The sequence below is a fragment of the Protopterus annectens genome, chromosome 13.part0 (assembly GCF_019279795.1).
Source record: "Protopterus annectens isolate FY-2018-M chromosome 13.part0, PAN1.0, whole genome shotgun sequence".
Lineage (NCBI taxonomy): Eukaryota > Metazoa > Chordata > Ceratodontiformes > Protopteridae > Protopterus > Protopterus annectens.
In genome coordinates, this window is record NC_056747.1 from 197,321,305 (window position 1) to 197,346,583 (window position 25,279).

Sequence of the window (25,279 nt, forward strand, 5' to 3'; positions counted from 1 at the left end):
CTATACAACCTCTGTGGTATATTTGCTTGTGCCTGAAGGTATTGTTTTATTTCTATATAACTATATATATATATATATATATATATATATATATATATATATATATTTTGCCTACCTATTGGGGGCAAGAAAAACTGAAGAAAATGGCGTTGGATGCCTCTTCTATACCCCTGGCGCACTGACGTCAGGGAAGAAGCGACAGCAACCGACGCCGGACCAAGACTTTGGAACTCAGGCCAACTGCGGGACCGCCTGACAGCAGGATAACCCAAGTGTGATGACTGCAGCAGGGTGAACACTCGAACATCTACATTTATGGTAGGTACAAAACTGTACTTTCTTCCTAAGTGGTACACTAACACCTACACACAGGAGGCATTCCTGTTAATAAAAGTGCTTCAGTGGAAAATTATTAGAAAAAAAAATAGTGGAGCGAATGAACCCATCTGTAGTCCATCAAGGAGCATCCCTGGTGGTAGACAAGAATAAATATCAGCTTTGTAGCATATAAATTAGAATTTTCTCATGTAAAACTGAGAAACTGGGGGAAAATTTGGCTGAAATCCATTTACTGGCTGTTAGATACATTGCCTGGATGTCATCCTAGAAAAAGTAAAATAAAGTTGACAAGAAGAGAGAAGAAAAAATTGTGGAAGACAGGAACCTTGTGGTTGATCAATAGGATGCAGAATCATTTGCAGTATTGATGCAGGATATTGCTTCCAGTAAACTAGAAGAAAAAAATAGAGCAGGTTCACACAGAGGTGTTTAAAATAAGTGAGACCCTGGAAGCATATATGAGCAAATAAAAAAAATGGAAAAAGAGGCAATAAATAACCAAACTGTTGAACTGCTAAATTTAAAAGAAATCAAAACTAGAATTGAGTGAGAGAATGAGAGATCAAATGAACAGTTTCAAAAATAGACCTAGAAAGTAAAGCACTAAGAGAAAACTTGTGTTTTTTGCCATACCAGACCTATTAACTTTATATAAGTACAAGTAAGTAACTGGACTGGTGTCCACAAGAATATTTGTTAATCAGGAGGGTGTGTTTTTGCTTGAAACTTCACCTCCAGAAAGCAGCTGAGACCCATATTGAATAAAGTGCAGTTTGTATCAGCTTGAATTTTCTGGAAAAAAATCTCAAAAAGAAAAGGTATTGAAAACTGGTGATGCTAGGGTGTTTGTGGAGAATGACTACTCATTTTACACCAGACAAAATAGGAATAAGTTTCACAGTCATTACATGTTGTTAAGAGGCTGGCATGAGATTCCAACTTCTGTATGCTGCAGTTTTTAGTATATTTTCCAGGTTGGACAAAAAATGCATTGGGAGACAGATCAGGCTTTGGAGGAAATATGAAAATTCAGTCAAAACTCCATTCAGAAAGGTGAAGGAGCTCTGCTTCTACAGGGGTTGGGGGGGGGGGGGTTCTATGCTACTGAAACTGTTTCCATTATATTTAAAAAAAAAGTCGACTGGCAGAGAATCTCAAGAACTGACCAGAATAATCACAAGCAGTTTAGATTCAAACCAGATGTAGGTACTGTGAGAAGATGAGAAATGGGAAGATGACTAAAACATGTGAAGTTAATGAATAGAGGGAAAACTATGAAATGTCAACCTTACTGTGAGTTGCATAAAGTAGAGAGAGAACTGAACAGTATGAATCTGATTTTGTATCAGTCATGAGAAGCTGATGTGGTGAGAAAGTGAGGACTCTGAAAGTCTGATAAAATGTGAAATTTAAGTAGAAGTGTGAAGCATCAACCCTACTATGTGCTGTTTATTACAGACTGGTGGGGGAACTGAAACATATCAACCCCACTTCATGTTGTCCATGAAGAAACTGTACGAGGAAGTAAAAACTGTAAGTAAAATAATTGATAATTTTTTTAAGTATATTTTGTATTAAGTAGCTTAATATTGTTTTATAAAAAACAGTGTAGCAGTGCATTGTATGTTGTGCAGAGTTACTGTAACCACTGGGAGGCTGATATTTGTGTTGTTCTTTTTGTTTATTTATTTATTTTTTTTTCTTCTGGCTAAAAATTTGATTACTAATAAAAAAAAAAATAAAAAAATAAAAAAACAACCATGGAGCTGTTATTCTCGAAAATACAATAAAACAAAACAGCTTATAGGAAAACCAAAAATACTTTTACTAACACTACGCTAAAAAAACAAAAAAGGGTAAAACCAAAGTATCCAGTAAGTGCTTTTGTCTTTGTACTTGAGACTTCTTCAGACTGAATACAGTTAACACCATAATAATATAACACATAGTCGCATGACTAAATTGACTAATTATTCAGTGTTTTAACCCTTTGTTTTTCAAATAAACTATAAAAATCTTCTCTGCTATTTAACCCAGGTGAATAACAAGAATTTAACCTTGGCATTGATGCTCTTTTCCGCCCCAGTTCTTCTTCAGCATCAAATTTGCTATTATATCAAGCAACTTGATCCAACTCAATGAATTTAAGATCCACTTTACATTTTTTTTTGAACTGTAGTGCTTACTTAAAGCATTTTTATCATACCCCACTTGGATTGCATATTTATGCTCATAGATTCTTTTGTATAACTCAGAGTTTTTCCTATGTAAAATGATGTACAGGGCACACACACAGCTAAATAAACCACAAACTTAGATCTCTGAGTAAATGTATCTCTAATTCTGACTGTAACAGTTATAACTATTACATCTTCAATACCAGTATAGAAATAATCACAGAAATTGCAGACGTTCTTTGTGTTTCACTGTTGCAGTCATCATCTGTGGGTTTTCTGTGCTGTGGTAGCCCTCAGCCGGCCCAAGTACCAGAATCAGTGTTTTTCTGCGTCAGCTGCTATTGCGTGCTGACCGATGTCAGGTCATCAGTGCTATAAAGCAATGCAGCCGACGTCATTACATCATTATTTTTTGCCGTGGAGCCTGTAGCAGAAGCAGTTCGCAAGTGTGCTGATCGGTCAGCTGTTTGAATTACAGCTGAAAATGTCTAAAGCTAAGTACCCCGTTGGGGATACTTTTTTCTTGCACTAACCGATGTCCGAAAAAGTTAACAATTGTCTCGTCTGTGGAAAGCAAATCCCACACAGAGACTTCCATTCATACTGCGTCACTTCTTTTGGCACAGACCACGACATACCTCATTGCTGGTTCTGTGTCCTCTTTAATACAAGAACCATTAGTTGTAGAGCTATTATTGTAGCCAGGTATTTTTGTCTTCTGTCTTCACATTCCGAAATGGCATCAGTCAGCCAACAATCCGTACACATTCCGAAAAAACGTAAAAATAAAGATAGAGACAAACCAGACAAGGCTTAGCCTTCCGATGACTCTACCGCTAAACAGGTAATCAGTTCTCCGGAATTCAGTGAGGCTCCTTTGCAGCCCTGATGCCCGATCCGATACCTTCACAGGCCTCTACCGAGACCCTTTCGGAGTCCGGTATGCCGCATAAATCTTCTTCGTCTTCTGAGTCTTTGGTTGTGTCTGCCTCGGTTGGGTCCAGAGCCACGATGCAGGCACTGACTTCCAAGTAGGTTTTTCGCACTACCGAATTTAGACAAAAAACAACGTCTTTTCATCTGACTACAGTTTCTCTCAGACCAATGGATACTCTTAGGCCCAGAAGCAAAAGACAATCCTAGGAAATCTTCCTCTAGCCACCATCTTACTCCTGCTACACCACCCCAAGCTCAAATGCTTAAAATGGCGGAGGATCTTATCTCACTTATCAGGGGTAGTCAGGCCACAACTTCTAAAAGGAAAAGAGACCCTTCTCCTGAAATACTGACAGAACAGGATTCTGAGGAGTCTGATTATTCAGATTTTGAAGAGGAACAACAATCTGTTACTGCTTGTGAGGATTCAGATGCAGAGGAATCCATTCCTTCTGTGCCTCCCCACCAGAAGATCTTTCCTTTGGTGAAACCCTTCACACCCTCAGGGAAACATTTCCACTGGGAATCCCAGGACTTCCCTCAGTCAAACACTAAGAGAGTTTCTAGACCTGCCCCAGCACAGACCCTTGGCCATCCCCCCTATCTTAGAGGTGGTGGATGATGTCTTCCATGAATCCAGCTTAGCTCCTGATGCCCTCTCACCTGCTCCCAGTAAACCTGACAGGTATTACAGAGTACTGGATTCTCACAAATACCTGTACAGAAATCCTGTTGCAGACCCAGAGGTCATTACACAGGGACCAAAAGGAGCTAAGGCTAGTTCTGCAAAGAATCCTACTCTGCCTGACAAGGACTCCACAGCTCTGGACAGATGGGGTAAAAAGATATACACCTCTGCAACCTTAGCTATCAGAGCACTCAACTGTCAGTTCCACATGTTAAAATATCAACAACACACTTTGGAACTATTAAAGCATAAGATTTCAACTTTTCCTGTCTGTGCCAATTCGAAAGAGTTAGCAGATTTACCGCACTCTACTTGTCAAGTGGCCAAACACTCATTACACTGTGGATATGATGCCCTAGAAGCCTCAAGCAGGGCAGCAGTGTTAGGATCTGTCATTAGGAGACGTGCATGGTTGAAGGAACAGCCGTTCCCTGATCATGTCAAATCTAAATTAATTGATGCACCCTTAATCTATGCAAACAGTAAAAGATTTCTTTCAGGTACAACCTTCTAGGTTCAGCAGGAATTTTCCCTCGAAACACTGGTCCTTTCCTGCACTTAGACAGGGGCACGGTAAGCCTCGCAGGGACAGACCACCCAGGCTCCTATCCCAGGGACAGCAGAGAACAAAACAGTGGACCACTTCCGCTCCAAAGGCAGGGAGTTCTAAGCCATCCCTCTATGGCAAAAACTCTTAATGACTCCCTCTCTCCCCACTGCCCTCTTTTCACTCACCAAAAACTAGGAGGAAGGCTCTCCCTCTGCAAAGAAAATTGTCTTTCTGTAACAAAGGACCAATGGGTCTTAAAGATAATTTTTCAGGGATACAAATTTTCCTTCACCGATCTCCCAATTCGAAGAGAGTACCCAGACTTACCTCCAAATCTGTGGGCAGAGGCATTGAAACAAGTCCAAACTCTCATATCCCAAGGGGCAGTAGAACGTGTCCCCTCAGATCAAACAGCAAAGGTTTTTGTTCTAGACTATTCCTTGTTCCAGGAAAAGAGGGCACTTGGCTTCCCATCCTGGAGCTATCCATTCTGAACACCTCCCTGGTGGTCACCAAATTCAAAATGCTAACTTTGCAGCAGCTGCTGCCTATGCTGACAAAAATGCGTGGTTAGTTACCCTAGATCTAAAAAATGCCTACCTCCACCCCATAAGGGAATCCTGCAGGAAATTCCTTCGCTTCAGAGCAAGCTCACAACACTTTCAGTTCTCTGCACTACCCTTTGGCTTATATACTGCTCCAAGGGTATTCACCAAATGCTTAGCACTGGCCATAGCCTTTTGCAAACAGAAAAAATATACAGATTTACCCTTATCTGGATGACTGCCTCATTCAGGCAGAGTGCAAAGAAAAATACTCAGGGACCTTCTCTTTGTCAAATCCCTCCTAACCTCCTTAGGTTACACCATCAATGAGAAAATATCAAAGCAAACACCCTCCAGGAAGATCATTGTCTTGGGAGCACTGCTGGACATGGCATCCCAAATGGCCTTCCTATCCCCAGAAAAGCAGAACTTCCTGCCTCTCTACTTTACCCAGCTGGCTTCCAGAAGTCCCTTCACTGCGAGGACGTTCCTGCAAGCCTTGAGGTACGTGGCATCTTGCATCCTTCAAATTCCTCTGGCCAGGCTTCACATGAGAAAACATCAGTGGTATCTAAAGAACCTTTGTTGTCAGCGCTCTCAACCTCTAGAGACCTCTCTCCCTCTGATCCCCTGTATAAGGGCAGAGTTTCTCTGGTGGGCAGAGGCCTGTGCCAAGAACAAGGGTCTTTCCTTCACCATCCACCCAACCGGGCAGTGCATTACCACAGATGCCTCAGACATTGCTTGGGGCGCTCACCTAGAAGGCAGGTGCACCCAAGGTCTTTGGGATGCCCAGTACCTTCCCTTACACATCAACCAGAAGGAAATGATGGCAGTGCAAAGGGCTCCGACTTCCTTCAAACCCCATCTCAAGCCATGGGTTTTCCTTATCAGAACAGACAACACCACAGTAATGTGGCACATCAACAAACAGAGGGGGACCCAATCTTACCCGCTGTGCAGGCTAGCCATGAACCTCTGGCTGACAGCCCCTTCCATGGGATTACACCTTATACCTACCAGGGATCAACTACTCCCTGGCAGACCACTTAAGCAGAAACTTACTGGACCCCCACGAATGGCAGCTCCACAGAAAAATCTTTTTACAAATCACTCAGGAGTGGGAGACTCCGGAGGTGGATCTCTTTGCTTCGCATCTCAACCATCAGCTGAAAAAATTCTGTACTAGGGAGTATCACCACTTAGAGTGGGAGGTGGATGCCTTGACCTTCCCCTGGAACACCCTCTTTGTGTACGCATTCCCTCCTCTGCCTCTTATTCCCAAAGTGCTGATCAAAATAAGGGAGGAGAGACCAAAGGCCATCCTCATTGCTCCAGATTGGCCCAGACAACATTGGTACCCCTTACTGCGCAGTCTGACATTACAGCCTCCCAGGCAGCTTCCCCTCATCTCAGACCTTTTGACTCAGGTGGGAGGAAATGCTGCACCTAGACTTGCAGACTCTCAAACTATCAGCATGGCTAATACTCTAAAGGCAGACAAGGGGGCCCTGCTAAGTAAACAGGTCCTAGACATTATCACAGAGGCCAGAAGGCCCAGCACCAGAAAATCTTACACAGGAAAATGGAAAAGATTCTGCTCCTGGAGCCAGTCCAGAGGGGGCAGTACCTCACAACCTTCCATCCCTCTTATCCTGGACTACCTAATGGAGTGACTTAATAGTGGCCGCTGCTTCTCTTCTATTAAAATCCATGCCTCAGACATTTCAGCTCATTTTGATACAGATCAGCCCCTGTTCTCCCATCCTTTGATTAAACAATTCCTCAGAGGTACTTCTAATATCAGACCTCTCAGAAGGCCACCCACGCCAGCCTGGGACCTGAATTATGTTTTGGAAAAACTAACCTTACCACCCTTTGAACCTGCTGCTTCAGCAGAACTTAGATACCTCTCCTGGAAGACTGTTTTTCTCCTAGCTCTCACCTCAGCCAGAAGGGTTTCAGAACTTCAGGCACTGATGGCCATTGTGCCCTTAATCATTTCCCACACAGACAGGGTCTCCCTGAGAACTAATTGCTCCTTTATGCCCTAGGTGGTATCTAATGCGACTCTCAACCAGGCCATACATCTACCCACCTTCTTTCTTAACCCTCAAAACAAGGGGGAAAGAATTTCGCACTCACTAGACATGCACAGACAGCTCAGATACTATCTGGACCGTACTAAACCCTTCAGGAAAACAGACCAACTACTTGTCAGCTTTGCCCCAGGGGCAGAAAGGAAGCCCATTTACAAGTAAGCTATTTCCAAATGGATATCACTTTGTATCCATTTCTGATGTAGATTACATGGGAACCCCCCCCCCCCTTAAGTTTATTCAAGCACGTTCCACTAGGGGAGCCTCCACTTCCACAGCATTCCTCAGAGGAGTTCCCACCAGGGACATCCTGGAAGCTGCCACCTGGACTTCTGCCCATACCTTTACCAAGCATTACCACCTACCACTATTTTCTAAAGCTAGGGCAGGGTTTGCCTCTGCAGGTTTGCAGAGCATGCTGACCCATGCCTAGGTTTCTTACTAATCCTACCACCCCTCTCCTCAGCTTTGGGAATCCTCCCACAGGTGATAACTGCAACAGTGAAACACAAAGAACATAGTACAGTTGTGTACACTTACCATAAATGTAGACATTCGAGTGCATTCACTGTTGCAGTCCTGGTTTCCCTCCCTCCTTCCCCCTTATATCTTCTTTCTTTAGGGAGACATAATCTTCTCACGGTGGCTTTTAGCCACCAGGACCACTTTACCATATTTACTTGGGCTTCTGACTGGTTAGGGCAAGAAAAACTGATGTAATGGCGTCGTCTGCCTTGCTTTTTAGAACTGATGACCTGACGTCAGTCAGCAAGCAACAGCAGCCGATGCAGCAAAACACTGGCTCTGGCCTGGTATTTGGGCTGGCCAAGGGCTACCACAGCAGGGATAACCCACAGAGGATGACTGCAACAGTGAATACACTCCAACATCTACATTTACGGTAAGTGTACACAACTGTACTTGTTAATGCAGTATTATTAAAAGTTTTCCTGTAAGCTGTTTTGTTTTCTTAGATTTTCAAGAATAACAGCTCCGTGGCTGTTTTTTGATTGTTTGTTTCATCAGTTTTATGGATAACCAAGCCAGTTTGAGTTTTATGGTGCTGACTTCTGGATTTACATTTCTTGACACACCTAATGGATGTATTATTTTGAATCAAAAAGGGCGTGTAAATAAAACTACTATATCTAGAACAAATAGTAACCCATTCTTATGGGTGTTTTAATAGAAATGATGAAATATTAGCTGGATGGACTTTTTTTCAAGGCCATTCAGTTTAAATTAATAGTTGACTTGCATTTACATACTGGATGTTATGTAGTCCAATCTTGCCTACATTCTTACCCGTGGGTTCGGAGCCGAATATCGGCTCTGACTGTGCCATACTTTTTAGCTCGAAGTCTTTCTATTGGCTGGGCTAAGATGGTATCCCATGCTGCACTGCTGTCTATCCCCAGATCTCGTTTGCCGCTCGTGTAGCTCGGACGTGGTCTTGCTCTTGGCTGTGGCTAAGTACCCTTTTTCTTCTTATAGCAGAAGTTTTTTGCAAAAAAGCTATTTTAATAGCTATTGTGTGTGGTGTTCTCTGTATTGTGGAAAAGTTGTGTTTTTTCTTGATTGCATATTCTGTGGTATCCCACTAGCTGTTTCCAACGGGCTAGGCCCGTTTCAGTTAGAGGACCTAGTCTGTCCCCTTGCTTTCCTTGTGTGCTAAAGTTTTCCCATGGAGTAAAACCATTTAAATTAGAGGAATTAGTCCTCCCCCTTGTTTTTCTGTCTGAGGATCGTTTGAATTAGAGATCTTTGTGGTGTTCTGTCTGTTGTTTGGCTAGTTCCCATGCTTGTAACTTTTTTGACCATTGGTCTATTTTTTTCAGTGAGTTACTTGTTGGTTAACTACGTCCAAAGATACTAAGGAGCATAAGCCCTCAGGATTCAAGAAGTGCTCCAAATGCAGTTATAAAATGTCCATTATGGATGGAAACTTGGTTTGTGTGTACTGTCTGGGAGCGATTCATCTCCAGGAATCATGCAGTTTCTGTCATGCCTTTAGTCCGCGTGTTCTTCAGAAAAGGAAGAACTAATTGATTTTGAAGGGACTTCTGAAACCCTCCTTTGAGGAGGGCCTGGAGAGTGCTTCCAGCTCTAAGGCTAAATCTTCAAAAGCAAAAAAGCGAGATCCGGCTCCATCAGTCTCCTTGGAGCCACCGGAGAAAATAGCAAAGTCTTCATCGACATCCTCGGCTCCATTGTCCTCGGGGCCGCAAGAAGTGTCAGTGGTTATGGAACCTGCTTCAGCTCCAATTTTCTTGGAGCCCGTTCTGAGCCGGTCGCCTAGCATTAAGCCAATATCCCCTCCTCGCAGGTCCACTTCAAAGAGGAGGTCTCGATCTCCTTCCCTATCCTCCAAATCTTCCAGGACTTTATCAGATGTGGACCTCGATAGAGTGGTGCAGAGACTTCTTCAGTCACAGGTACTGGCAAAATTGTTCTCTGCTCCAACCTAGTCGGCTCCGGAGCCGGTCCATCAACCTGCATCGATACTTCCTCATCCATGCAAATCTCAGCTTTCGGAGCCAGAGTGCTCAGCTCCGTGTGATGTCCCTAGGTCGGTTCCGACAGCCCCTCCTGGCTTATCAGTTCCGACGTCGGCTCCGACCCCGTTGGCGCTGTCCACGGGGTTCAGGACTCAAGATTCTTTGGTCGGACCCGAGGGAGAGGCTTCGGGACACCTCTCGACGCTTTGGTGCAGGGAAGCCTGACTCCTGTCTCGGCTTCGGAGGCTGGTCGTTCTTCAGATCCGGGAGGCCAGATCATCCGCTGCATCATACGGTTCGGTCATTCTGTCCCCTACAACACCGGTGCAGGTCTCTGATTGCCATCTATCTCTGGACAGCATAGCCCCAAGGCCTCAGGGTACCCCCACTACTGGTCCCCATATTTCTGAGGGCCCCTCAGAGTTTTTGCCTGAGGAGCCACCCAGAAAGAAAACATGTAAGAGGAAACACATAGATTCCCAGGATGAGTCTCTCACATCAGACACCGACCTCGAGGAATCAGAGGGGTCCCCCAAGTCATCCTCTGAGGATGTTTCTTTCTCTGACCTCCTAAAGAGGTGACTGGCCATCCAAAGCCCCCTCCGAGGAGGAGTCTGTCTTCCTGAAGGCCTTTGGTGCTCAGCCCTCCGCCTCCTAGGTATCTCCACCCTTCGAGCTTCTGGATTTGGTTTGTCGAAGGGTGTGGGAAACCCCTGACTCTGTGGAACCAGTCCCCAGGAGACCCAATAAATTTTTGTCTGCTCCTCTTGATAAGGAATTTCTGTCCAAGGGAATCCCTGTGGATGCCATGGTGGTGGCAGCTGCCACCCAGAAGGAATTAGCTGAGACTTCTTCCACCGTCCATCCCCCTAACAAGGAGTCTAGGACTATGGACCGGTACGGGAAGCATACGTTTTCTTCAGCGACCTTTACCTTACGGTCACTGAATTACTTATCACACTTTACACTGCTCCAGAGAGATCTCCTGAAAGAGCTTGGAGATACTCTCACGGGTAACGTTTCTGAGGCGGTGGCCCAGAAGGTCAACGCTCAGATGTCTACCCTCGGTTCTATTGCAAACTCCTCCATGAGGCTAATCTCCTATGCAGCTGAGGGAGCGAGTAGGGCAGCAAGTTCAGGAGTTGCTCTTAGGAAGCAGGCCTGGATGGCCCTTTGTCATTTCGCGGAGGCCTTCAAGTCTTCATTCACCGATGCCCCGTTTGATGGTCCCTCTTTGTTCGTAACCAAGGTGAAAGACACTCTCTCTAAGTGCGAGCAGGAGGGAAAAACTCTGCCATAGGAGTCCGTTTTTCTCTTCCCTCTAGGCCTTATCCCAAGGCCCAGAGGGGTGGCAAAATGTGGTTCAAAAAAATCACAGAGGTTTTTTCCCGGTGCACAAGGTGAGCCCCCCTCCAGAGGCAGGGGAGGGGGTGGTTATTCAAGGAGACGCTGCCCTAGGGGAAGAGGAGGCCCTCGCAACTCGTGAGATCACGATTCCTTTTGTGGTTCTCCCTACCGCCGCTTCTGATTGGAGGCCCGACTGTGCGTTTCCGGAGCCAGTCAGGGATTGAATCTCATTATACCTGGAGGCCTGGCAAGATATCACCCAGGACCAATGGGTTCTACGAATAATTTCCGGAGGATATGTCATTCCCTTCTCGTCAAATCCCCCTCCAATCAAGAAAATCCCCAATGTTCCACCCAGTCAAAGGGATTACGCAGCTTCAGAAGTTTCAAAGCTGCTAGAAAAAGGAGCCATCCAACATGTCCCCTCAGACCTGATCGGATTACGGATTTACTCCAAATTCTTTTTGGTGCCGAAAAGGACAGGGGCCCTGAGACCCATTTTGGATCTCAGCCGATTGAGCACCCATGTGCAAAAGTCCAAGTTCCGAATGGTCACATTGCAGTCTATTCTTCCATTGTTGGGAAAAGAAGTGGGGATGTGCTCCATCGACCTCAAGGATGCGTACTACCACATAAAGATGAACAGGGCATCCAGATGTCACCTGTGCTTCTGGCTGGGAGCCAGTCACTTTCAGTTTCGAGCCCTGCCCTTTGGTCTCACCACAGCCCCCAGGGTGTTTACCAAATGCATGGCAGTGGTGACTGCTCACTTGAGACGTCAGGGATTCCAAGTGTTTCTGTAAATGGATGACTGGCTCCTTATTGCCACCACCAGGCATCTACTACGTCAGACCAGGGACAGTACTATCAATCTATGTCAACAGTTGGGCATCACATTGAACTGGGAAAAATCTGCCTTGTTGCCCTCACAGCGTGTCACTTTTATAGGCGCCGAATTAGACACCGTCCTCATGTGGGCGTTTCTGCCACAGGAAAGAATCAGAGTCCTACAACAACAGCTTTACGCCTTACTCCCTCTGAGAAGAGTGAAGGCAAGATGGGTCCTCCAATTGTTGGGGACAATGGCTGCTACGATTGTTAGTCCCTTTGGCAAGGTTACATATGAAGCTCCTCAGTGTCTACTCTTCGCCCAGTGGTCTCTTCAATGTCTTCCACTTTCTCACCCTATTCTACTCACAGACAGGTGCAAACAGCATCTCAGTTGGTGGCTTCGCACCAACAACCTCAATGCGGGAAAGCCCTTCGTTCCTGTGCCCCCAGTTACCACGGTGACCACAGATGCCTCCCAGATGGGGTGGGGGGGCATTATCTAGGCAGGACAGTCCAAGGCACGTGGCAAGAGCACGGGATGCATCTGCATATCAATATCCTGGAGATGAGAGCTGTGCTACTAGCATTGCAAGCACTTCAGAGTTTTCTTCCTCTCAGGACTATTGCAGTCCAGTCAGACAATATGTCAGTGGTGTGGTATCTGAACAAGCAGGGAGGAACCAAGTCTTATCCCCTTTGCAGAGAGGCCATGCGAGTGTGGCAGTGGGCAGTGTCTTCCCAACGTTTTTTGGTGGCAACGCATAGTCTGGGGACGTCCAGGGTGATCACAGACAGGCTAAGCAGAGCTATTCTGATGCCTTATGAGTAGTCCCTGAACTGTCAAGTTGCGGAGCAGATCTTCCGCAGGTGGGGTCAGCCTTGCTGCGACCTTTTTGCCAGCCCCCTCAGTGCCAAATGCAACAGCTACTTCACACTGATCCCCCCTCAGGGGGGAGTCACCCAGGGACAATTTAGTCCATGATTGGCCCTCCGGTCTACTATATGCCTTCCCTCCGATCCCCTTGCTGTCAAAGGTTATTCAGAAAGCACAATCCTTGGGAAGCAAAATTATTCTCATTGCCCCACACTGGCCTCATCAAATTTGGTTCCCCTTTCTCCATCCCGATCTCATGGACGCTCCTTGGATTCTGGACCCACAACCAGACTTACTGACGCACATGTCAGGGCAGCTCCATCCCTCTCTTCGGACCATCCAGTTGACAGCCTGGCTACTCCACTTCCATCATTAGTTAGGCTTCATCAATTTTCGCCGGAGATGGTTCATATTTTATCTTCCTCTCATAAGCCCTCAACCAGGAAGATTTATTACAGCAAATGGAAGAGGTTTTCAATCTGGGCGCCTGCCAAAAAGATTGACCCTTACACAGCTCCAATTTCGTCTATATTGGAGTTCTTGTCTATGCTCTTTAACCCAGGGTTCAGCGGCCGCAACCATTAAAGTCCAATTGGCGGCGATTTCTACCTTTCATATTGCAGACGAACCTAGTCTGATGACACATAGACTCTGTAAGGCTTTCCTGAAGGGCACTTTGTTACTTTGTCCTCCGGTATTGGAACCTGTTATGCCTTGGGACTTAAACTTTGTTCTACAGGGTCTTACTTCACCCCCCTTTGAGCCTGCAGCTACTTAAGATTTAAAATTCTTAACTTGAAAGACTGCCTTTTTGGTAGCCATCACATCATCCAGACGCGTTTTGGAGCTTCAAGCTTTATCAATCAAACCCCCTTATTTGATTTTTCATAAGGATAGGCTTTCTCTCCGACCAAATCCCTCCTTTCTTCCCAAAGTAGCATCAGTCAGTAACCTTAACCAATCTATTGAATTGCCAATGTTTTTTCCTCAGTTCTCAAACAAGGCAGAATTCAGATTTCATCAATTGGATGTGCACAGACAATTACGTTTTTATTTGCACAGAACGAAAGACCTCAGAAAATCTGATCAGTTGTTTGTTTCATTTTCAGAAAATAGAATTGGATCTCCTGTTTCCAAAGTCACATTGTCCAGGTGGATTTCGAGTTGTGTTTCTTTCATTTATACTTCAGGGGGAAAAGATTTACCATTCCGGGTGAAGGCTCACTCTACTCGGTCTGTATCTACATCTACAGCTTTTCAGGCCAGATTGTCTCTGGATGATATTTGTGCTGCGGCTACTTGGGCATCTCCTCACACCTTTGTTACTCATTACAAGTTAGATGTGGTATCTAGGGGCAAGTCTTCCTTTGGTTCCACAGTGCTCAGGAGTATTTTCCACTGGGCCTCCCAGGATTTAGGTGCTGGGGACACTGTCCCACGGGTAAGAATGTAGGCGAGATTGGACTATATAACATCAAGAAGTTATGTACTCGCCATAATGTTCGATGTATGTAGTCCATCTCGCCTCACATTCATACTTACCCCCCCTCCTTCCCCCATCCTGGAGGATCTGGAGGTTAGGTCTGGTTTCAGAGCTCCCTTCATTCTTGGTTTGTTTTTCCTTTCCTTGGGTGGTGTTATGCATGGAGAATGAGTGCTGGTGCTCGCAGAAAACTAGATTTGGGGATAGAGAGCAGTTCAGCATAGGATACCATCTTAGCCCAGCCAATAGAAAGACTTCGAGCTAAAAAGTATGGCCGAATCAGAGCCGACATTCGGCTCCGAACCCACGGGTAAGAATGTGAGGCAAGATGGACTACATACATCGAACGTTATGGTGAGTACATAACGTCTTGTTTCCACACTTGGGAGGAGAATGAACAAAGTTTGAAGCAAGTAATGTATCAGTATGCTAACATAGGCAATAACATGCACTTTAGTTTTAGGATGGAAACGTTTGTGTATGTAGCCACACTGATTTGGGAACAGTAGCTGCTTTTTGGAGGGGTAAATTTATATTCTTGCAAATGTGTGTGTGTTAAAATGGGCAAAGGGTAGGGTATAAGGAATTGAACTGTTTGGAAGGATGTACCATCAGCCCAAAGGTGTGAAATTACAACAGTGTAAAAGTTTTGTTAGTCAAGTATTACAAGACAATGTATAAGATACTAGCAGGTAGAGAGTATATATCAAAAGTGTATGAATTGTAAGTGACTGTAACACTGAAATATCAGAATGGTTGCATTATTAGTTTTAACATGGGATGTAAATGGAATTACAGGAATAGAAAGAAAAAGCAGGAAGTTTTGAATTATATTAAGAAATACTGTAAATTGCCATGTTGAATGAGACTTGTTTGGATGGAAAGAAACCTAGGTGTTTGACAAAAATAGGATTCCAGTATGGATATTTGGCAAAGTATCAGTAACAAAGGATTTTTTTTTTTGTAGGAGGAGGGGGATCTATTTCTGATAGAAAATAAAAAAAACATGGCAATGAATGATATGTGAGAGGGAGGGGATATGGTCAGGGAAAGAGATTTACTTTAAGAAGTGTTTATATTCTCCCTAATACTTCATTCAAGGAGTTTAAAAGAGTTTTACGAGTAATATGTTTTCAGCAGTTTTTTTGTTTGTTTAGAGATGGTGGCTGGAAGTATAACTGTTCCAGAGGGGAATAGCTATTGTCTGGAGTAAGAGAAGAGGGACTTTAAAATTGTAGTGGAAATGAGAAGAAGAGCATCACAGATTATTTAGAAGGATTGGGAAAAGTTAAATGATTACAGGGAGGAGAGCTTACTGATTAAACAAGCAACAGCTGTTGAGCTTTGAAGGGAAAATAAGTAAGTATTTGAATAGTCTGCACAAGTGAAATCCTCCAAAGCAAACTTCGAGTCCAAATTGGTCACATCTACTAGAGACAATCATAAGGCCTTCTTCACGTATGCATGCAACTTCAAAGGAAGCACCCAGATCTGTTCAGAACTGGTGGTCAAGGACACCACATATACAAATGCTGTAGGTATAGCAAACTTGCTGGCTGACAGATTCAGCAAAAACCTCACTGTTCTGTCCGCCCCATCAGTAAATCAGGACATCCCCAGTACCTGTCCGCTTCCCCCTATGTCTAGGGAACAGGTCATCACTGCTCTCTCAAAGGCAAAAAATACAGCCTCCATGAGACCTGATAACATACCAGGCTGCATCCTACATGATCTCAGGCAGGAACTTGCAGCACTATTAGGCACCCTATTCAACCAAAGCCTGAGTACCGGCTTCGTCCCAGCTGAGTGGAGGACAGCCACTGTCATTCCTTTACACAAAGGTGGAGTGTCTGACTGATAAGCCAGTGGTTGTTGGTGTTCTTACTAGAATGTTACTTTATATGGTCACTACTCTGTTATGAATAAAGCAAAATGCCAAATGTTATTGTTAACATTCTGAGATAGAAATTTGGATTCATGGTAAAGTCATTGTAAAGTCACACATTACCAGAATAAGAAATATTTGTTGTTACCTTTCAGTACACCTTATTTTTGTCCACTAATGGTTAAATGTTTGATATAACAACATGGTAGTATATGCTTTAAATGTTCATGTGACTTGTTTGCATTGGTGAGAGTAATAAATTTAAAATGTAGGGTCTTAGATCGTATGAGAGGTGTTAAAAAGAAAACTCTAGTCAGCCTTGTAATGTAAGACAAAAGCAGTAAATAAATTGATTGTACCATTGGTTTGTGGGTCTTTGTGTGTGGTCGTCACCAAAGTGTTTTATTAGTGGTACAAAACCGTATGGAGGCTGAGATTAAACAGTATTGTTAGAGGTTGGCTAAATCTTGCTTCATACTATTTAAGATGCAGCAGGGATATTGTCAGGTCCTATCAATGCAGTATTTTTAGCTTTTGATCTCATTTTTAGGACTTGGTCTTGTGTGATAGGTGAAGACAACCTGGTTTCAGGTATGTTATGTCGGACAGACACTGTGGAGAGGGGTAACATTAGAGCTGAATTTAGCAGCCATTACGTTCACTATATCTTCAACATCAGTATGGGTAACATCACAATCTTCTCAGTGCATTGCTACATCGTGTTTCTTAAATTACAAACATAACTATAAAAAAAGCATTGTGATTGTCTTTGGCTTGGGTAGCTATTTTAGCCTCAATCTTTGCTTTTCTGTTTATTTCACTGATGAGGGCTTTATCATGCTGGGAATTACACTTCTTGCTGTTTTTGTGTGTGTGGGTGGGTCCCCCTTGGTACTTAATTTTACTGACCTGGCCATCAGTGCTCCTTGTTCACACCCGGTCTACCAGCTTGTCTTCTACTTCCCTCATCAGACTTAACTAGACTTACTCCAGTATTGCTGGGGCTGGCCATGGATCCTAAGGGCATCCTGGAGGCCCAGTCATCTCCACTTCTTTCCTTGTGTGTTTTATTTTTCCTTTAAATGCCAGGCCCTCGCCTCCCATGCTCACTGCTCAAGTTTGAGGGTAACTCCCCTCTTTGAAGCACTCCTTTCCAAAGGGAGTGGAAGTGACAAACTCGCTCCTTGTTGCTCTCTGTCACCTGAGTTACTAACTGAACCCTTCTCAACTGGTCCATAGTTAGGGCTTTATCCATTTATGCTACCGGAATGGTTACTCATTTTACTTCTGGTCAAAATTCTCTTCCTTTTATTATAAGGCTTGTTGTAGTATGGTTCCACCATACAAGTTTGTTTCTGGGGTATGCCTTGCACTTGTTCTTACAGGGTACAACTACAGTTATTTATATGCTGCTGTAGTGTGGTGGTGTACTTTTCTGCATATTCAGTGGAGTTAACTGGGTTTGGTGGGGACTTGAAGCTTACTGATGTATCTCTTAGGAGTTTCTTAGGTTGTCTTAGAGAAATGTAATTTGGGTGGAAGGGATCTTTGGTTTCAATTTTATTTCGAGGAAGACTGCTTTGTGATCAGATCTAACAAGTGACAAAGATATGCAAGGATAGCACAAGATGAAGTGCAGGATCCAAGGTGATGTGTGGTATTGAAGTTAGGTAGACTAAACAAAGAGAGCTAAGTTCTCCCTGTATTTATGACATTATGTATTACATTGTTATCGCTGCTAAGAGAGTATCATGTGGGACTTTTTAGGCTATGTAGTGCTTCATATCTGTGGACTGGAAATTAATTTGTGGTCAGTCTTTGGGATGAATGGCAGCAAATTTTGAAGTCCAAGCTTATGGAGCAAATCCAAAGTTCTGGGATCTACAGTATTGACAAAAATGTTGGATTGATATGTAGGAGACTGCGGAATTCAGGTCATATTTGAATAAAATAAAAGGGTGCAATAGAACTTAGAAATATAGGACTGGTGGAGTGGGTTAGTTACCTTTAAAGTTGTGATTTGTAGGGGTAGAAACCTAAGCTGCAATGAAAAAGGTTATCCAGGAAATGAAGTGTTCCTTACTTTTTAGTATTTTTTTCAGTAGTTATTAGTGAATTTAGTTCAGTTACTTGCTGCAGAAATTATCTGATCTGGTGGGATTCAGGACACCATGAGTGATAATAACTCCACATTACAACGAGCTAAAAGAAAGCATCACAGAGTACAAGTGGTTATTGGAAAGAATGATTAAATAGAAAGGGAGGGTAGGAGAGGTGGAGAGGAAAGTTTGCTAGGGAGTAGAAATTCCTATAGAAGTTAACCGATAGGAAGAAACTTCAAAGAAAACAGGTCAGAGTTAAGTGCATCACTTTGACCTGCACAGTTAACTTCTAGTGTGTGTGGTGTGTTTCATACTTATGTAGCATACTTAGTTTTGATGTCTAGTAATGCAGTGAAACAGAACTCCGTGTATTGATATGCAAAACAGTAGAAGAGGACTGTCTGCTTAAGGTACAGTGCAAACCAAGAGATTGAACCAGACCTCTCAACCTCTCAGTGGTAGAAAGCTGGACAAAGGCCTAAAAGTAGGAACAGGTTTTATGTATTGCTTTATAAACTTAGAAAGTTGCTAGAATGACAGATTTTTGCATTATTATGTATTTTCTGAAGGATATGATGTCTGACACTTCAATCTTCAATGATTTGCCAGAAAATCACAGACTTTATGAGGAACAGACCAAAAATAAGAGGCAAAAATTTGGACATTCTGTGAAAATCTGGACATTTGAGAGGTATGGTTTGAACAACCCCAGAAAATGTCATTTGGTCAGTGCACAGTCTATTTTGCATCAGATTTTTACAGAAATGGGGTATTAATACAATACAGTAGCAGAATTTATGCATGAGCTACTAGCAGCTTATGTGGGCACTTGCATGTTATGGAAACAGCCAAGGATGTTTCTGCATGAACTAAAAAGCCAGAACTGGCAAAATTGTGTATTGGTTTCTTACAGCCTGAGATTGTGGCTGCATTATCTGCATGTTGGAGTTGCTGCTTGTGCTGTCTGCTTTTCCAGAAGAGGCAAACACTGTGGTAGAAAAAGTGAAAAGTCAAGCTGGTTCACATTTCAGTCTGCAGCTTCTTCCATGAAAGTATTTATTTATTTTTATTACTTATTTATTTAAATTTGTTGACCGGGAGTGTCCGACTGGACGTGGGTCCATTTTCAGCGGAGGCCCGGGGAGAAAAGCTCCACAGTAAAATAAACAGACAGTAGTTACATTGGATTACATAGTGATTAACAATTTAACATAGAAATTACTTACAACATATTTACAGATGAAGAACATAGTCCATCAGTAGACAACTAGAATCTTATCTGTGAAGTACATAACAGGCATTAACAAATGTAACAATGAGAAGTTCATGCTGTATAATAAGTACTAGGCTTATGAGCATCAGAGCTTGCTATCATCAAGGTAGTTAGTGGAGGTGAAAGAAAGGTAGTAGTTGGATGGGGTGGATGATATTAGAGTGGGAGTTGCAAGGGCATAGCCAGCATGTTTTTAGGTGCGCTTTTAATAAAGTTTTGAAGTTGGTGCATGATGGTACGGAGGTAATTGAAGTATAATTTTTATAGCAGAGCCATCAGTCAGGCCACATGTGTAGGTAATTCATAACAACATATTCAAAACATACTGAGCAAGTGACATAATTGTGTAGAATATTTTTGTTCTAAATTTTCATTTGGGACTTCCCTAAAGGCTGTTTGCTGGAGTGTGTGTGTGGGTTAAATGACTTGAATACATTTTGGCTAGGTTCAGTGGAGACATCATGCCCTTCAGAAATGAAACAAGTCTGAAGATGTACAAACATTATAGTACACCAAACTGTAAATCTTAATTGCAGTTTTAAAATAAAAGAAAAGACTGACTGGATTTTCTGAGTCCAGAGAGTTTTGCAAGAAACAGGGTTTTAAGAACACCCTCAGAATGCTAAGCAGCTGCCAGCACCCTTTTCCATTAGTAGTGTCAGAAAAGAGCAATTACATTAGGTAGCTGTGTGTATTTATTCCTCAAAGTATCCGCCATTGCCATTTGTAATTGTCATGACTTCTGTGCCTGTACTGTCAGGATCCCCACCACCAGCACTTCCCTCAGGATATCTAGAGTGTTACTGACAAGACCATACCACTCATCAGGTTAAACTGCATCACTTTACGACACAGAGACAAATACTTTTCAGCAGCACATAGTTGTTGGAAATGGGGGTCTTCTGTTAGCTAACAATATAGTAACTGAAATTGTTTTCAGTTTCACTCATAATGTTTAAATTCCTCATCAGATTGACTTGCAGTTACAATGGGCACATAATCTCTGTACTGTAAAAACTGGTATTTGAAGTTGAGGCACATGGCAACAGAGACCCGTAGCTGTTCGTTATAATTTTAGAGGGTGAATTATTTCCTATGCCCCAAACTGGTATATTTGGGATGCTGCAACATGCAAAGAAGTCTAATAACTCATTTAAAAAAATGCATTGCTTTCAGGTCAAGCATAGCTCTTGAATTTCTGTTTAAGAATCTGTTAGTTGCTTACCCAAGGGATGACTGACTTTGCATGCATAAGAGAACTACTCAATCCATATACAGTGTGGATAAATAATACTAGTTCCAAAATCTTTAATTTTTCATTATTGAATGCTAGAATTTATTTTTAAAATGTTATTTGAGACAATTCTGGAAATGGTCCATTAAATAAGTTTTCTGGATAAGAAGTTCTATGTCAGAATTAAATGGAATTACTTTTTTTAATTTCCAGAGAAACACACCAAGTCCGGTTAACCAAAGCCGTGACTCTTCGATGCTTGAAAAACAATTTGGTGCTAATCTGAATAGTAATACAAACTATGCTGCTGGAAATAAGCCACATTCTTCAACTACCTCAGGTAATGAACATCATATAGACAGTGGCCACTAAAAGTATGCAGTCTTCTGTAAGGCATTCCACATTCATATGGTAGTGTGTACTAGTCTTTCTTGTGTTATTTGTTGGTTGTTATAATGGAGAAGTATGCAGTATTCAACATTAGATCACTGCTGCAGTAGCCTAAGCTGTTTGGTTTATATCCTGCCCAGGATATTAGCACTGGCTAGCTTTCAAAGGTTCAAGGCACCTTCTACTCTCCCTAGCTTTGTGAGGAAATTGTGTAAAAAATCAGTTTTTTTCTTTCTGTTTTTCTACTTATTTATGTAGATTTAATGTGTTAGCGGTTGGATGTTGTGCTTTTGGAGAATGTTGTTTAATTTTTTTTCGTCAAATTCATTGTTTCTGTCAGGAAATTTACCGACTCTTACAGGCTCCACTGTCTGTCTTTCAGGCTTCTTCTTTGGCTCAAACATGGAGCAATTACTGGTCTTCTTAATCTGTCTTTCCCTGTCAGCAAAAAGAAATTTGTTCGAAAGTCTCTGGGTGGAAGGCTGGGTTCTTCACTGCCTTTGCCACAGATGGGTGATTCTGATGTGGCCAGAGTTAGTTCATTGGACCACTCATAAGTGTATCTCGGCCTCTGGTGTAGCTCCTAGGGGAAGCTACTATGGTCCAAGAGTTAAAACATGTCCTTTGTGGCTGTGGGTTTGTCTTTCCCGGGCAAAGGAGAGCCACTGCTGTCAGTCTTGGGGAGAGGATTGGGTGAAGGTTTACTGCATAGGTCTTTTTCCAGGAGGTCTCCCAGGAAAAGGGAAAAAAGTAAGAATGCTCATTCTCCTGTTCTTGTTGCTGTAGACAAAGAAGACTTTCTGGCACTGATTCTCAGTAAGAAGAACAGGAAATGGAGTGAGGGAGTGTTGTTTAGTGATTCACTACATGCCAGTGATTCTCGTTCTAAGGAAAGTGCATCTTCAGATTTCCACCAAGTCAACCTCCTGCTCCTGAAAAGTCTTATATGTTATACAAAGTATCACAGACTCATAAATATGTTTTCTAATCGGAAAGCAGACCCTGCAGTTATTTCCTTATCTAAAACTTCTGCTGCTAAACAGATTGGCAGTGCTAACCCTATTCTCTCTGTCAAGGATGGAAAAACGTTTGATAGATTTCTGCAACTTTAACTTTCAGAATTCTGAACTGCCAGGGCAAAATGTTAATTTTTTTTACTGATTTTCTGTGAGAATATGAAAAAAGTTAGTTGTTAAACTTAGCACTTCTGAGGTGAAGAATTCATTGACTTGCCTTAATTTTATCTGCTTCTTGTGTAATCAAACATTCTTTAAAGTGTTCTTATGATTCTGCTGATGCTGTCTCTAGAGCTTCTGCTATGAGGTCTGATGTTCTTCGTGTTTCACTGTTGCAGTCATTACATTTGGGTAATCCTGCTGGCAGGTTGCCCTCAGTCGGCCTGAATTCCAAAGTCTTGGGTCCTGCGTCGGTTGCTGTTGCCCCTTCCCTGACGATAGGTCGTCAGGGGTATAAAAGAAGCGGCCAACGCCATTTTCTTCAGTCTTTCTTGTCGTGCGGTGCCCGAAGCAGAAGCAGTTCGCAAGTGCCGGTCAGCCGACTCCTGAGATTTTCGTGTTCGAATTTCAGATCCGAAGTCTTCAATAAAGCTAAGTACCCCGTTGGGGAAATTTTTTCTTGCTCCAGACCGATGTCAGAAAAAGTAAATAATTGTATTTCTTGTGGGAAGCAAATACCTCATAAGGACTTTCATTCTTACTGTATTCTTTGCCTAGGCCCTGATCACGTTTCTGGTTGTCGGTTTTGTGCTAGATTTAACCAACGCACTATTAAGCATCGGTATGATTTTGCTGTAAACTCTTTTGGATGCTGGTTAAATTATCCAGAAATGTCGTCGGATAGCTATCCGACGACCGGAGTTCACAAAAAATGCAAAGAAAAAGAGAGAGATAAACAACCAAGGTCCAAAACCGATGACGAAGCTTCTCCTAAGCCAGTCGCCGGTTCTCAGTGAGGCGCTTTCGCAGCCCCTGATGCCTGCTACTTTAGAGTTGCAGGCCGCTACCGACTGTCACGTGGAGTCGGCCATGCCGCTGAAACTCAAGGTATTGGAGTCTCTGATACTATTGCCTCAGATGGGTCCAGAGCCGCTGAGCAGGCATCGGCTTCTGAGGGTGTTTTCAGACCTAAACATCTTTACATTAAACCGACTTCAGCTTCAAAGGCAGAGACTAAAGCACCTTCTAAAGCAAAGAAACAAACTCAAGAGCCACGTGGGCAGGCCTCTATGCCCAAAAAACAGATGCTCAAAATGGCCGAAGACTTGATTACCTTGATCAGGGGTTCCCATCCCCCCCCTAATAAGAGGCCTAGGCAAGAGACTGACTATGACTCTTCAGATCAGGTTTCTGTTTCTTCTGATTTTTCTTCTGATCAGGAATATTCTTTTCCTCCCTATGAGGATTCTGATGCTGAAGAATCTATACCTTCAGCTTTTCCTCCAGAGGACTATTCTTTTGGGGAAACCTTGCATACCATGAGGGAGCATTTTCACTGGGAGAGCCAAGATTTTTCAGAATCTAAAAAGAGGCTCAGGGACTTCCTTTTACTACCTCAACACAGGCCTCTAGCCATTCCTCCTGTGTTAGACATTGTAGATGATGTGTTCTCGGAGTCTAGTCTTACCCCTGACTCCTTACCTCCAGCTCCTGTTAAGCCTGACGGATATTACAGGGTTCCTGACTCTCATAAATTCCTTTTTAAAAACCCTTCTGCAGACCCAGAAACTATTTCTCAGGGTCCCAAAGGAGTTAGGGCTTCTGCAGCAAAAAACCCTACCCCTTCTGACAGAGATTCTAGGGCACTGGATAGATGGGGAAAAAAGGTTTACACATCTGCTACCTTGGCTATAAGGGCCTTAAACTGTCAGTTTCATATGCTCAAATATCAGCAACTTGTCATGGCATTGCTTAAACAGAAAATGTTGTTAAACTCTGAATGTGCAGAAAACAAGGAAATGCAGGATTTATTGCATGCAGCTGAACAAGTTGGAAAGCATACTTTGCAATGTGGTTTTGATTTTTTGGAGGCCTCCTGCAGGGCCGCAGTTACGGGTTCTGTAATTAGGAGGCATGCTTGGTTAAAGGAACAAAATCTGCCTGATCATATCAAAGTTAAATTATTAGATGCACCTTTACAACATGATAATTTGTTTGGTGTTAAGGCAGAAGAGATGTTAAAGAAAATGGAGGACAAAGCTAAATCTATGCAAACTGTCAAAGATTTTTTACAAGTACAGCCACCTAGGTTTAGTAGGCACTGGCCCACAAAAAATTGGTCCTTTCCGGTGTCAGACAGACCTCAAAGGGGCAGATCCAGACGCCCTAGAGGCAGATCCCAGGCACAAGGTTCATACAGGTCAAAGCAATGGGGTGCTTCTACCTCCAAAGTTGGAGAAGACAAATCACAACCATACAGGAAACAGTTCCAATGACTTCCCCCTGCCTGCACCAAGCACTTATCTCCTGGCAGCACCCTTAGGGGGAAAATTAGCACTTTTTTTCTCAAAATTGGCACATTATAACCCAAGACAAGTGGGTTCTAAATATCGTGTCACAAGGGTACAAGTTCCATTTTCATACCCTGCCAAAGGCAAACGGCTGTCCAGATCTGCCAAAAAATCAATGGGCAGAGGCACAAAAACAAGTCTCATCCCTCATGGACATGGGGGCCATTCAACAAGTACCAGAGCAAGAGCAGGGACAAGGATTTTACTCAAGACTGTTCCTGGTACCCAGAAAGGACAAGGCCTGGAGACCAGTACTGGACCTATCTATTCTAAACACATTCCTGGATATAGCAAAATTCAAAATGTTGACTTTGCAGCAGCTTCTGCCCATGCTGGGCAAGAATGCTTGGCTTGTGACTTTAGACCTAAAAGAGGCATACCTGCATGTCCCAATCAGACAAATATGCAGAAGATACCTCAGATTCAAGGCTGGCTGAATGCATTACCAGTTCTCTCTGCACTGCCCTTTGGCTTATCTACTGCGCCCAGGGTCTTTACAAAG

At 43.1% G+C, this 25,279-nt stretch overlaps 1 protein-coding gene across 1 annotated transcript in view; it reads left to right on the top strand.

Annotated features, from left to right (window-relative positions):
• LOC122787868 (histone-lysine N-methyltransferase, H3 lysine-79 specific-like) overlaps positions 1 to 25,279 on the top strand; it is a 2,114,473-nt gene that overhangs the window by 1,565,778 nt on the left and 523,416 nt on the right. The window contains exons 23-24 of the mRNA XM_044054784.1: positions 1,798 to 1,872; positions 21,075 to 21,201. Of these exons, the coding sequence (XP_043910719.1) occupies positions 1,798 to 1,872; positions 21,075 to 21,201 (202 nt within the window). The remainder of the gene's footprint in view (positions 1 to 1,797; positions 1,873 to 21,074; positions 21,202 to 25,279) is intronic.